The following is a 14468-nucleotide window of genomic DNA, read 5'->3' on the forward strand; positions in this document are numbered from 1 at the left end:
GCACAGCGAGCTGAATCTAGGCCACAGCGAGCAGCACAGGTGAGCGTTCGAACACTGACTAACACCACGATGTGATCTGCATTCGGCCCGTGCTCGCTCCCTTCACGAGGCGCTCCAGCTAATGAAGCGCTCCACTGGAGTGGCTGTGGAGGACAGTCGAGGACCCCGTGGGACTGCCTTTCATAAACGCCCGCCTGAGTAAGGCTCTTTTGTAACTCAGGCGTAGGTTATGAGTCAATCATTCCAGCTAGGCAGCTCTCAGTGCTGCTGGGGTTTTTTCCCTCGGATGAAGCACACACACTTCAACCGTTACCAACACAAACACACACAAGTCCACATGCAGAAATACACAGAGCACCAGCTCGTTATCACACACGCACACTCAAACTTTAGTGAACAACTATGCTTCCTTTTTAATGATCTTTGGTCTGAAATAACATGAAATGCTCGATTGACTGATAATAACAGAATTATTGTTGCTACCGTCACATAAAAACCTCGTCACAGGAACTTTTTTATTTTTTCATATTCTCCGTTGAGTTAATTGAAGGGTTGCGTGCTCTTCCTACAAGCTCTCCTTTATAAAAACCTTCAGAACAAACTCAAAACTGCACGTAAACTTGACGTTCAGCGGATAAACACACTTTTTTTTATAAAATGTGTGAAGACATCCGCTCAAGGACGACCAGCTCAAATGACTAAGCAAACTCTGTCATGGTTTGATGCTCAATTTTGGTTCCCCACTTAATACTGTTTAAGTGAAACAAATCTAATAATGGCCAGAAAGACAGCTGCGATCCCTGGTTACAACTGACCTTGACCATTTTTGCACTGTTGCCATGGTAACAAATGAGACGAAGGAAATGTGTTGCTTCTAAAAAAAATATTTCCCGACGCTGAAAGGCTGCAATCGATCCTCTATAATCAATTATACATAAAAGCGGCGGTGACAAAGAGAGTTTGTGTGTTTTTTTTGTTTTTTTTTCACTCTACCTGAAATGGACTCTGGCTGTTGTAGTTCTTCACTTCTTTGTCGGCTCCACGAACAAGCAGCACTCTGGCACAGTTATCCTGAGGAGATAAAAAAAAAAAAACAATATTAAGATAAAAGCTTTGCTAAAATCTAAAAACAACACTGAAATCTTTTAATTCTCCTACTTTGTGGAGCTTCCAGTGACATTATCAGGAGGAGAAGAAGAAGTCAGCAGAGCAGGAACTGATCATAAACATCCCAGCTCTGACCAACAAGAACATCTACTACCTACATGAGGAACGGGAGCTTCACTCGCTGTTAAGTGTGGATCTATTCCTCCACTCAAAGAGAAAGAGGGAGTGAGAGCGAGAGGGAGAGAGAGATAAAGAGAGAAAGGAGAGAGAGAGAGAGGAGAACAGAGAGATGGAGAGTGCTGAGGGGTTTGAATCTACTGCACAATCGCCCACAAAGTGCTCAACCACGCATGTACTGTGCACACACACATGAATATAAATACTTTTTTTAGATCCACAATAAGCTATTGAGAGTTGAGGAAAACGGCTCACACAGATTCACTGATACACAACCGTAATCTGTACACTGCTGCTGGCTTCACAAAATACTCCTGCCATTAGACATTTAGACATTTTATTTTAAGACACGCATCAGTGTGTTTATTTTTAGTCGTGGACGTTTCCATCTGGAGCGTAGCGATCCCACGACGTTTTCTTTTTTCTTTTTCTTCTATAGAAGATGCATTTACTGTATAATGAAGCGTCTAAGTGGAAATGTGTGGCACACATCAGAGCTATGAATTGAAGCAGAGGCATTTTAGCTTTTAGAGTATAATGAGAAGAAGAAAGGGTAAAAATGGAAATGTAGTGACTGGAGAGGCTGGAGGGACTAATGTCCACGATGCTGAGGATAATCCAGGGCGCTGCTGCTCGGACACACCGTGGAAACTTCATCTCCAAATGGATTTCTCTTGTGCGCTTCATGTTGTGTTAGGTGAGTGCAGATCACTGATGGAGGAGATGACTGAGCAGGATTCTCACATATTCTCGCCAGAAGTTTTTTTTTTTTTTACTTTTCTATGTTTTTATGCAACGTTGTGCACTGGAATCTGCTCAGAGTACTCCATCCATCCAGAAGGAGTGAGAACTCATGCATATTTATGACGTACAGTGTAACAACCTAATAACACAATAATCCAGGTTACTTCAACCTCCTCTGTTTCACTCAAGCCATCAGTGCCGACTTCAGCTTTGAATGATAAGAGGGGGGATATTCTATATCATTATCATCATCAGCTAATCCCATGAAATATAAAAACGAACAATGCTACTAACAAGGATTATATCTGTGCATCAGAAGCCTGATGTGTCTTAGCCCTCCATGCACAGCCCAGTCTGCAGGATCTAATGTCAGCAGTTAACATGTCTGCAAACCACAGATACGTCCAGATGTGTAGCAAACGTCTCATATCACGTTCACATTATATGCTTATAGCTGACGTTCACATGAGGAGGTGGGGGAGATGATGGAGGTGTTATTACAGCCAAACTGTCGCCTGCAGTTGGAGTCACACCACCGGATATTTTCAAGGACACACGGAGACATTTCCAGCTGTTTCCGGCTATTTTTCAAAGGAAGCTGGATCATCTCCATCCGTGATCATGGCGACCACAACAGGTATTTTTAAGCCAGACCATAATGTTTTCCAAACACTGGCCAAGTGGTTTCTGTGGCTAAACCACAGCAGAGGATAGACACAGCGCTGTGACGAGACAGAAGGAGACAATTCAACATAAAGAAACGTTCAGTTCAAACGTATCTGTGGAAACGTACCCAGCTAACGTTTATTCTGGTGACTGGTTGCCACGCCTCAGAGCTACTAGTAGATTTCTTCCTCAACACTAGCATTATTGTTTTTAAGATCCCTGATGACCTACACTGCACGCTCCAGCTGTGTTAGCAGCTTGGGGAAAATGGATATTGATAAAGCAGAGAAACGAAGATATGGTGTCACAAGATTCTGCACAGATGAGAGGAAAACTCTGGTGTTTCATTCTGTTATTCAGCAACATCAAGTCTCCTGGTGATCGTTGAAGAGGACAGCAGCAAAGACAACTACAGAGACTCCATCAGTGCCACAGACCATTTGGCAGAAAATCATAATTTGCAGCCTAAATACGTTTGATTTTTAATTTGAGCACACCATCTAACACAGTGCTTCTCAACTGACATCAGTTATCTCACATAAAGAGGTCGGCTACAGTCACAAACAGCCTTAGAAGCTCTGCTGCAACATTATGTTGCAGGAAAATATCCCCAGAATCAAACTCACTGATGGCCCTGTGCATTTCATCTTTCACTGAATCTAAAGTGAATCTAGTGAATCTGCTAGACGACATCGTCTGCCGCTGTCATTGTTATTAAAGGAGCAGTCTGAAGTTCTGGGAAAATAATTTTAATGAGAAGAGAAAGATCTTCACTGACAGACTAAATCAACAAACTCTCTGTTTTCATGGCTGAATAAAGGACAACATGATTTATACTGTTGTTTTTTGTTTATATGTGGCGGACCCTGCCACCTTTCTAGCTTCAAACAGTGTCCTGGGACCTTATTTCCCTCTGAGAACAGCTTGTTTATTCACTGATGGAGAAAATACATATTTCTGAGTATTATTACCTCATTATTACTGAGAATATTTAAAGTTCTGAGTTTTAAATTTCTTCTCCAAAACTGCACAGTGCAACTTTAGTTTTTTGTGCTCTGATGCAGACGCAGGATTTCACAGCTACAACTTTCTACGTAACCAACAAACTGAAGCTGGTGTGAAAGTCATTTGAGGAATTATCTTCTTTAAGTGGAACTAAATGTTTGCTTTGATTCGAACACACCAGTGGGCTGATTTGGACTCGCGGCTGTAGTTCTCTGCTGAACTGGCCTCGCTCCAAGGGCAACGTGTTAAATGGTCTCCGATGAACGGCTTACAAACACGGGTCAGCGGCTGCTGCTGACCTTTAGCTCCAGAGCAAACTGACGGTTTGAAGTGAAGTGCTCTTTGAAACGGTTCATTTATTCTGTACACATTCAGTTAAAGGATTAAACCATTAAAAGACCAAAACCAACAGTGTGTTGGTGTCTCAGTGATTTCTCATGTCTCTGCTCGGTCAGACGTTTCCTAAAAACAGCTGCTAACTGGAGTTTTCAGCGACTCAACAGGAGGAGAAAGTGAGTTTGATGGGGACTATTTTCAGCAGTGGATTTATACACATCTGGTGTATTAAATGGAGGAACGTGTCGCCCGCTGCAACAGTGTGACTCACTGATGTGTTTTTAATGGACAAGGATGGAGCAGAGAAGAATGAGATACATCACTGTCCCTGTGATCAGTTCAGTAGGTTTCAGTCGGCACGTGGGATTAGTTCACAATGAACAAAGACAGAATTTCACAACACTTATATTTTTATAAAAAAGCACCAACTATCAGTGATTTTAGTGAAACTGGATCACATTTTTCCCTCTGATGTCCTCTGGCTGCTCTGCCTCAACCCTCCTGGATTCAAGGATATTCCTAAAAAGCAACCTGCTAACGTTAGCCACAAGTTAGCTCTGCTAGCTGACTCTAGCAACTGAGCAAGGGGTGGGAGACTCAGACTGACGTTCAGATGTTCTTCTTCACTGAATAAAAAGCCGCAGGGACACAGAGTCGGACCTGCTGCTGTTGTAACACCAGCTGCCTGCTCAGTTAGTTATCAAAAACATGTGAGGGAGTAAAAACTACAGTATTTGTCTCCAAAATGTGAAGTAGCAGAAAATGGAAATACTCAAGTACAATTTTGAGATACTTGTACTTATTTAAGTACAGTACTTGAGAGTAAATGTACTGGAGGTATTATCTTGAGTCAGACTTGTTTGACTTGTATCCAGTCGGTTTGAGCAAAAACCAACAAGGACAAATTCTTCAGTGAGTCTGACACCTGAGTCCGTTTGATTCCTCTGCACCTGAAGAAGAAATCATGTTGTTGTACACAACAGAACTGAACCTGTTGAACACTGTCAGTCGTGTGTGTGTGTGTGTGTGTGTGTGTGTGTGTGTGTGTGTGTCAGCTGACAGCTAACCGTTACATCTCACTGACCCGACCGGACGGCCTTGAACGCTCCTCATCTGAATGCTGCTGCTGCTGCTGCTGCTGCTGCTGCTGCTGCCTCCACTTCATTCAGTTCTGCTCTGTTTGTACACATCCTGCAGGGTCTTTGTTCATCTGTCCCCTGGGATGAATTATTTTAAATTTTCCTCACATGTTATTTATCATCTGTTTGATGTCTTAATGCTGGACTCCTGCCGCTCGGAGAATCCTCTGAAGTATAACCAACCCGCCACGTCACCGTCTACCTCTAATTATGATTAATAGTTAGACTGTGTGACTGTTTACTGATGGAGCGTCGTACATCTTAACTCATAAATGATTTTTTTTTTCTCAGTTTGCACAAGCGCTGCACACAACTCAGAACATTAACAGCACGCCAAGCTGACGTAACCTGAGCCTGAGACAATAACACCTGGCTGCAACGTGCTACCAGCTGAACCTCTGTTGAAACGGGCTGACCCGGCTTATGATCAAAATCAAATAAGGAGATAACGTTCGTATATCGTTCTTCTGCCTTATAGTACAACAACTTATCTCAAGGATGATAATCAAATTTATTACAAAACCAACATAAACATTCAAATATATTTAAAAACATGTGTCAGGGAATACAATTTGAAAAAATACACATTTTGAGAATACAAACACCTGGAGAAAAAATGAAATGTGAAAAAAGGTCAATGTAAATCTCAGGAAAAGATTGAAAGTTGATACTATGATGAATTTAGAGACTTTTATTATTTAAAACTTTATTGAAGTGCGTGTTATAGTTTCCTTCACGGTCAGTTCAGCACGTCGCTCCACATTTCTGCCACTTATTTTTCGACAGAATTGACAGAACTGGCGTAACAACCTTAAAATAGCACCGGGTCGACCCAACAGTGTTATATGATCTCATTCACATTACACACACACAAACACACACGTACAGGAAGTCGTGCACGCGCTCCGCCTGCTCACCTGGTTGTATAGGGCACAGATGTGTAGAGCGGTGTTTCCCGAGGCGTTCTGGGCGCTCATGTCTGCTCCGTAGAACAGCAGATGCTCCAGGTGCTGCACGTGGCCATGACGACAAGCCTGCACACACACACACACACACACACACACACACACGCACACACACAGTTCACTGTCAAATACAGTCTTTACACTTTCACTGACAGTAGTTGCAGTAACAGGCCTCTAACACTAGATGTCAGTGTGCTGCAGAGGAGATAACATCACGATGAGCAGCAGCTGTAGCCTCAGTTTGAACCCAGTTATCAGAAGATGTCAGGATGAGGAGATGAGCGTGTGCAGGGGGAAAGCTTCAGGACGTGTGCGAGTGCATGACTGGATTCAAAGAGGAAGCGTAAATTAAAACAATTACGAGCAGAGGTTGAGCGGGAAGTTATCGCTTTTATGAACCCATTTATTTTTTTTCCGTTTCTCTCTGTAATGTTCGGGGTTGTGCTGACAGAGGACAGTTTGCTGTTTAGTATGAAAAGAGATTATTTTTGAAATGGCCTATTTACACTGAGACTGAGAGGTCTGAGGAGGGAGGAGAGGAACCCTGAGGGCTGCTTATCACCCAGAGAAGGTTACAATAAAATTATTATTCAATCATCTCAAGAGCGATGGAGCTGTGCTACATAATTAAGCGTGAGGCTTAATTTATTCTGAGAGAAACAGATCATTTCTGTTCAAACTGCAGATTAACACCAGAAATATGAGCAGTCAGTTTGGAGAGGACGCAGCTTTTATATGCTGAACTTCTCATCAGGCTGAGGTCGGCTCGGTCACAGGATATTCTGACAGTTACTGTGGAATAACTCAGAGTTTTGCTGTTGAACATGTGAATCATTATAAATACTTGATGACGATGATTTCAAATCCATCAAGTGGAGATAAAACCGTACGCGGACGTCAGGGTTCAGTGTGAGTTCAATACAGCATGAGGAGAAAAATCTATTCCCTCACCGATCAGCTGCTCGTGCTCAAATCAGCATGTTGCCAACAGCCTCCAAGTAAATCACTTGATAGATGTGGAACAAAGTTTATATAGAAACTGAAACTAATGATTATTGTCATTATCAATGAATCTTTCAAATATTAAGTTTTCCGAGGTGACGTGCTGTTTATGTGACCATTAGAAACCCTTTGGACACCGGGGGCGTCTTCAAGCCTTTACTCTTATAAAACGTGACATTTGGTGAAGATTCAATCAGGTACAGTCGAGTTCCAGCAACTTGTCGAAATTCGCCACAGCCGCGCCGTTTAACGAAAAAACTTTTTATTGCAACGTTGTTAAGACTTAGCTGCCGCTAGTGAACCATTTGCCCGCCCCCATCGTCCGAACCCATAAAATGTGTAAATGTCCACCACATTTGAATTATTGTTGAAGTTTAATTCGTTTTTCAAAAATAATAATAATCAAATCTTCACATTTGAGACGCTAGAACAAGAACACGAAGCGGCTGGATGGAGCGACGCCGTTCTGGTCCAACACTTTGGTCTAGACTAACATCTCAAAGACTTCTGGATGGACTTCCATCATATTTTGTAAAAACATTCACGGTGTCGACAGACTGGATCGAATACTGAGTCTGATCCCCTCCCTGACTTTTCTTTTAGCGCCCCCCAGGGACAAATAAAGTTTTTTTAATTGAATTGAATAGCATTAGCATTTAGCTCAAAACGCCACTGAACCTCACAGAGCGGCGACTCTCAGTCGTGTTGCTCGATATATGATTTAAAAATGATTAAAATATGAACTAAATTGTTGTGAAATAATCTTCATTGTTTCATCAGCAAACTTCTTCAGCTCCACTCATTTATTTTTAATGCTGATGTGTGTTCAGACTGTAATCTGCAGCATCATCAGAAACCAGCAAAAACTTATAAATATCATGAATTTCAACATTTCTACGATTCTTACAGTAATAATTAGTTTGGTTTTATTTTATGAATTAAGAAACACAACCCTGAACTCTGAACTCACAGCAGCCTCTCTGCTCAGCGTCCTGCCTGACAGCTGATTGTTATCGTGTCTGAAGAGGGAGAGATTTTACAACTTGACAGTGAGAGAGAGATATGAGCAATCTGATAAAGCTGATGGCTTTAACGCACACTAACACACGCACATACACACAACCATGTGTGAGGGACGCTCACAGTTAGTCACCGCTGCAGGGAGGATCTCCTTAAACGACTTTATCTAGGTGGACGGGGAACAGCTGCCAAGACAGTCGCCCACAGCCGGCGAAGGCTGTGTGTGCTTTAGTAATGCTTTCCCAATACAAGCTGCTGCAAACAACAAACAGCCAAAAATCCCTCTGTGCTCGTGTGTGTGCACCTGGTGAGTCTGGTGGTGTGTGTGCATGTGTGTGTGTGTGTGTGTGTGTGTTTACCTGGTGAACTTCATGCCAGCCGTTCTCGTCCTGGCAGCAGACGAAGGCGTGGTGGTTCAGCAGGAGCTCGCAGCAGCCCGGGTCCCCTCCCACCACCACGCTGTGGTACAGAGGAGTCAGACCACGGCTGTCCTTGTAGTCCGGGGAGGCTCCCAACTCCAGCAGTGTCTGAGGAGCAACAGGTGTGTGTGGAGTCACTAACATACTGAGGATGTTTACTTATAAAGCGAGGTGGGTCATCAAGTTTTAGCCTTTTGAGAAAAATTCTCAACTCAGATTTCAAAGTTATGGTAAAACTGCCTCCTTAAACGTGTTCAGTAAACTCTTTGCTGTCGCTCTTTAGCTATAGCGACTATCTGCTGTTAGCAAGTAGCTCAGTGGAGCTAAGTGGCCCTGTTAGCTGACTGACAGATCACTGAGGGAGTCACGCAGGTAACAGCTCAGCAGCCTCCCAGTGAACACGGCTGGACAGCAGACTGGGACTGAACTCAGCCTCTCAGAGCGACGGAGGTCAGTTTGCAGAAGGAGGAAACACTACAGAGGTGATTTACAGGTGAATTAACAAGATGATTATGTGGAAAATGGAGAGAAAGTTGAATTTAGACGGTGTACGGTTGGATTTATCTGTTTGTCCTTTCTTGACATTTTGTGAGTTTATCTTGTTGACTTATTAGACTCAGCTGAAACTACGGTGCTATCAGACCTCCATCGCCTCTGTGCTACAGAGAGGTATCAGTAGATAGGACGGGCTAGGGGCTAGCTGGTTAGCATGTTAACTTCAGCAGTCATCTCTGCAGCACAGAACAGAGACGTCGTTAACATAATGTCAACACTGTTGTTTCTTCACACTCTCTCGATAATGTTAGTTCATTTTCTGAATATTTTAAACTTCTGGCCATATCTTACAAAGTGCTCCTTTCAGGAAAGATGTATAATAATATTCATCATCATTATCATAATAAAAGTTATTTCTCAGTTCTTTTCTTGAAACATGTTACAAATTGCTTTATTCTGTCACAAGAAACAAAGCACACATGATTAAAATATCAAAGCTGACAAAAGTTTAAAACGATTAGAGAACTGCGACTACGAAACTGTATATTCATGGAAGTTAAAAAGTAAAACTGATTGTGTTGTCCTCGCTCTGACAGCTGACGGCAGTCTTGCCTCCTCTTTTCTTTAGTCTTCACTTTACTAGAACAATCAGCAGCTTCATCATCTCATCGTGCTGCTGAGCGACAGGTCTGCATGCATCAAAACGTGACGCTGCTGATGCTGCAAAAAGATCGCCAAGCATGATCAGGAAGCTGCCAGGCTCGCATTTAGACTCCAGCTTCAAGAAATCCAGCGATGCACGTGTAAGCAGGTGTGAACTGATGAGAGCAGGTTTCTTTACCGTGAGTGTGACCTGGTTCTTGGACCGGGCGGCTTTGTGGAGGGCAGTCATGCCGTCTTTGGCTCTGAAGTCCAGGTGAGCTCCTCCATTCTTCAGGACCTTGATGATCTCCACCACATTGTCCAGGTGAGCTGCAAATGTCAGTGGACTCTCTGGAGAAAGAAGAGAGAATAGATTTTAATTTCATTAATCTAATATCTGTCAGAGAGCAGGTGATGAACAGGAATCACACCCAGCAAGTATATCCAGCAGGTTTGCTTTAAGAAGTGTTGTTTTCTCAAACTCGTAAACATGTTACGACTAAAACAGTGATCAGATTTACCCCACAGCAGTGTGGGACACGACTCCAGGGACCGATACTGAGGATGTGATGACACAGTTTGTTTTCTTTGGTACAAACCACCTGGGAAAAGTCTGCCGGCATTCTTCTGTTTGCTTGGTTTAACTTCACACTGAGCAGTTTACAGGTAAAGTCACATGACGCACACAATTAATAACCAGACTTTCACCTCAGGTTGAAATAAGAATCAGCAGAAAGAAAGAGCAAGAAGCACCACAGAGACGATCCTTCAGTCCTGGTACCAGAAAAGGTCTTGTTTTGTAAAAAAGCAGGCTGGTCTTTCATAAATACTGTAGGCTATAGTATTAAAATGCTCAATCCACAGAGAAATGCACACAGGCTGTATTCAGAGACTTTGCCTTTAACCGAGCCATCAGGACTTACAACCAAACAGTCACCGCCCTCAGCCGCTCCCCAAACATCGCTACCTGGACCCACCTGGACCCACCTGGACCCTCCATCCAGCCTCCTCGGTGTTCTTGTATTAACTTTATTAACAATCATATATGTTCCTGAAGAAACCGCTAACTGCTGCAAACTATAGCAGCAATTAGCTAGTTAGCTCAATTAGCTGTGCAGTTAGCAGTCCTAGTAGCTGACTCTCCCACTGCCTCGGACTAGCCCTTTTTTTTGGTGAATCAAAGCTGTAAAGGTGTAAAGAGACACATGTCAGGCTCCCAGTCCGAGCACAGTCAGCTGATAGGACCGATAGCTACACGGCTAACTCAGCAGCTAGCTACACGACTAACTGAGTAATTTTTTCTACGAAATATAATCCAGTTAAAAAAAAACAATCAGTGAATAAAGTTAGAAAGTTGTATTTTTGTACGTTAATAAGTGAGGCCATCAGATTCAGTGTCCATTATCACTACTTTGCGGTGCCTCTAAGCAGAAGATGAAGTGGTGGTGGCTCTTCTGCATCACCAGAACACAAATAGAGCTGAAAATGAGCAGAATAAAGCCCCTTTAAGTGATTAAACTGTAATTACAGCACTGAAAAACACAAGTGACCCACTGATCTTGATGATGCATCGTTGAGGATGTCGAACTGCTCATTTGATCTACGACAGGAAACGATCTGCATGTTTCGTCTGCCGGTTGTTCTCACCCATGCAGGTCGCGTGTTACTGTACATGTATTTATAAAATGTCCAGTGGGAAGAACAAAGCAACAGACTCTATCCAAAGCGAGTTAATGGTCACTTATGGATCAAGTTTGTTCTTGGCTCATTATGTCACAGTGAACATGACTCGCAGTTGCATCATGTATTTCATAAATCAGATCTATTCTCAGGTTGTTTCCTGCAGTTGGCTTACATTACACTCCCACTCCACACTACAGTTCACTCGAAGGAGGCCCGAGACTCATTTTTAGTCTCTTCGCTGTGGTTAAGTGGTCTGAATGACACTGCTCACCTCCAACAATGAGCTGAAGGTGCAACTAAACGTCTTCCAAATAAAGTGTGAATGTGGACGAGGTTAGCCTCGAGACGAGGCCGCGGCCCGACAGAGCGAGCGGACGGAAAAAATAAGATTTCTGCTCCTTATTTGTGATTTTTACTATTTCTTTCCAGCACATGTCACTGGTGAGGTTGTTGTCTCCTCTTCTGCACTGATGTGAACCGGGCTGATAAAACCAGGTCAGTTGTCTGCCGCAACTAATTAGACTAATAAAACCTTTGCTGTGATTAAGACATCATTAGACATGTCAATCTAAATGAGGTCATCAAAACGCAACTCAGAGTCAAATGAAGTGTCCTAATTTCAATATGTAACAGAAATGTTTCACATCAGCTGATGTCAGTTAAACCTCAACGTCAAAATCCTACTGATACACATACAACTGCACAGTTTCAAAAGATTAAATATGTAATATTTGTGTTTTTGGAGCCGTCTCATCATCATTTGCAATCTCATTTCCAGCCAGGAGCTGCTTGTTCAAATCCTTTCTGTGTTGCATTCTGGGACAAATGTGCTCATTAACAGCACGAGCATGTGTTAGTATACTTTTTGTCAATGCTAGTGCGGGAACTGATATGTCATCTCCTCCCTCCACGCTGATGTAAAGTCAGGTGAAGTCTCGTAGTCCACAAATCATTTCTGGAGCTTCACAGTAAAACAGAGTTGCAGCATTCTGCTGAACACCTGAAGCAGCTGGAGGGAGGAGATGATGACTGAGTTTTACTTTCTGTTCCTTTAAAACTTGACTTAAATGAAGTGCAGTACAGGGCAACAGCAATCAGGTAGAGTTGTGTTCCCTCCTCTGAGTTGGATGTCAGAAAATATCAGGAGCATTTTTTTGATGTGCTGTCTTACAGTTCGTCTCCCTCTCGTCTGTCTGTCACTGCGTCTCTCGGTCTGTCTGTGTCGGGAAAACTGTTTGTGAAGTGCAGTTTGTAAAAGTTACCTGTTCATATGCGCATGCACAAAATGAAACTTTTTGTTTCCCGTCACATCCAGAACATCGACAGCAGATGCAGCTTCTTGTGCGCTGCGTGATGTGTTAAACTTGTGTGTTTGTATATTGATTTTGAAAAACTCCTCGTCGATGTGACGAGATTGACAGAAATCAGAGAGCGGTCGAGATAAAACAGGGATGAAACTGAACGTTTACCACAGGAAATGAAATCTCCATGTTTGTTGTGAGAGATGAGCTTTGGCAGTCCTCGAGTGTGGTGAAGTTATTTCTCACATTGTTCGAGTATGACTGACAGCGAGCGGCTTCTTCTGAAAGCATGAAAATGAGCCTCGTTTTCTCCGACTGTGTGCCGACAGGAGCAGCAGGAGGAAGACGAGTGTTTGTTTTTTCCTTTGTTAATCACATGGAGAGCTTTTAGTGGACGGCTGAAATCAATAGGTAGTAAGAGCTGAGTAGCAAGAGTCCCAGTCTGCAGGGACGCCTCCTACCACCAGCAATAAGGCGTTCATTTAACAATAGCTCTCAGAGTCCATTAAGATAACCTCAATTCTCTGCTTAATAACCTTTTCTCCTCTCAGCTCCACCTTTATTTGCCTCAATAGACCAGTTTTTTCTGGCCATTCTCTCCACTCAATTGTGGCTGTATTAAGAGCACCTGCACCGCTGAGATACCACTGACATATTCATTAAATGCTCATAAATAAACATTATTATCCCTCTTAATACACAGGTAAACTGGTTATCAAATGATTGAGCTTTTAAATACAGACTGCTAGAAGTTAATTTGAAATCCTATAATCCGTCCTCACAGTACAGCAGTGGAACAGTGTCGTATTAAAAGGACGTCCTCAGAATCAGTGATTTCTTTTGTTCTCTTGACAGATAAAACAGCGACGTTTCCTCTCTCACAGAGCTCTTCAGAGGTCCTCACTGCTGATTAGTGTCCACGTCCCTGTGTGGTTCTCAGAGGCTCGGTAATACGAGCAGCCGGAGCACGGCTCTTAACCCGACTCCCTCCTCGCCCCCCTGCGGTGCTCTAACTACAATGCCTCGAGAGTTTCCTGTCAATCCTATGGATCGTTGACTCACGCTCCCGCTGAGCACGTTACTCAACCGACAGCCGATATGACTCGTTCGAGGAGCCGTGGACGAGGTGAGCAGAGACACTCAGCACCTGTCGGCTTGAAAGATGAGTTTAAAGTGTTTGTAGCTTGCTCCTTAGCAGACGGTGGTGACGGCAGTCAATAGATATCACGATGAAACTTCCCAGTTGATTATGACTAAGACAATTATTGACACAGATACTTTTTGTTTTATTTGAGAATGAAATGTTCTATAATCTGTCAGTACCTGCTGCTGAGGTGGAGATTTCTGGCTCAGAGAACAAGAAAGAACAAAGAAAACAGATAAAACAGCCTTTAAAGACATTTTTAGACCCAAAAATGGTGAGTAGGGTAAAAATGTGTCACTTATATATCATCGTGATGCTTACATTACAAGTTTCCTGATATTTTACCTTTAAATACAAATAAGACTGTCTAATTCAATATGCACTGATTCATATAAATGTCTGAAAAACGACTTCTTTAGTTTCATCCTACATTTCCCAGAATGCTAAAAAAAACCCTGTGGAAGCTTGTTTGGCCACGTGGAGCAGAAGAAACAATGTGAGAGCACAACACTGACATATCATCACCTTTTGAGTTAAAGACGAATCATTTGCAGTCATGTTCGTGCACCTGGTGAGTTGAGTCCAATATAGGTAAAGGTAAATAGTCTTTTAGCTCAGTTTTT

General features: G+C 42.8%; 1 protein-coding gene across 4 annotated transcripts in view; it reads right to left on the minus strand.

Annotated features, from left to right (window-relative positions):
• Positions 1-14468, minus strand: part of LOC311259259 (SH3 and multiple ankyrin repeat domains protein 2-like) — a 210944-nt gene that overhangs the window by 123276 nt on the left and 73200 nt on the right. For all 4 annotated transcript variants that reach the window (XM_084356291.1, XM_084356293.1, XM_084356292.1 and 1 more), the window contains 4 exons: positions 9917-10068; positions 8521-8688; positions 6092-6208; positions 994-1071 (listed from right to left, as the gene is read on the minus strand). In XM_084356291.1, the coding sequence (XP_084212417.1) occupies positions 994-1071; positions 6092-6208; positions 8521-8688; positions 9917-10068 (515 nt within the window). The remainder of the gene's footprint in view (positions 1-993; positions 1072-6091; positions 6209-8520; positions 8689-9916; positions 10069-14468) is intronic.

This window comes from Pagrus pagrus (assembly GCF_965226575.1).
Source record: "Pagrus pagrus genome assembly, chromosome: 1".
Lineage (NCBI taxonomy): Eukaryota > Metazoa > Chordata > Actinopteri > Spariformes > Sparidae > Pagrus > Pagrus pagrus.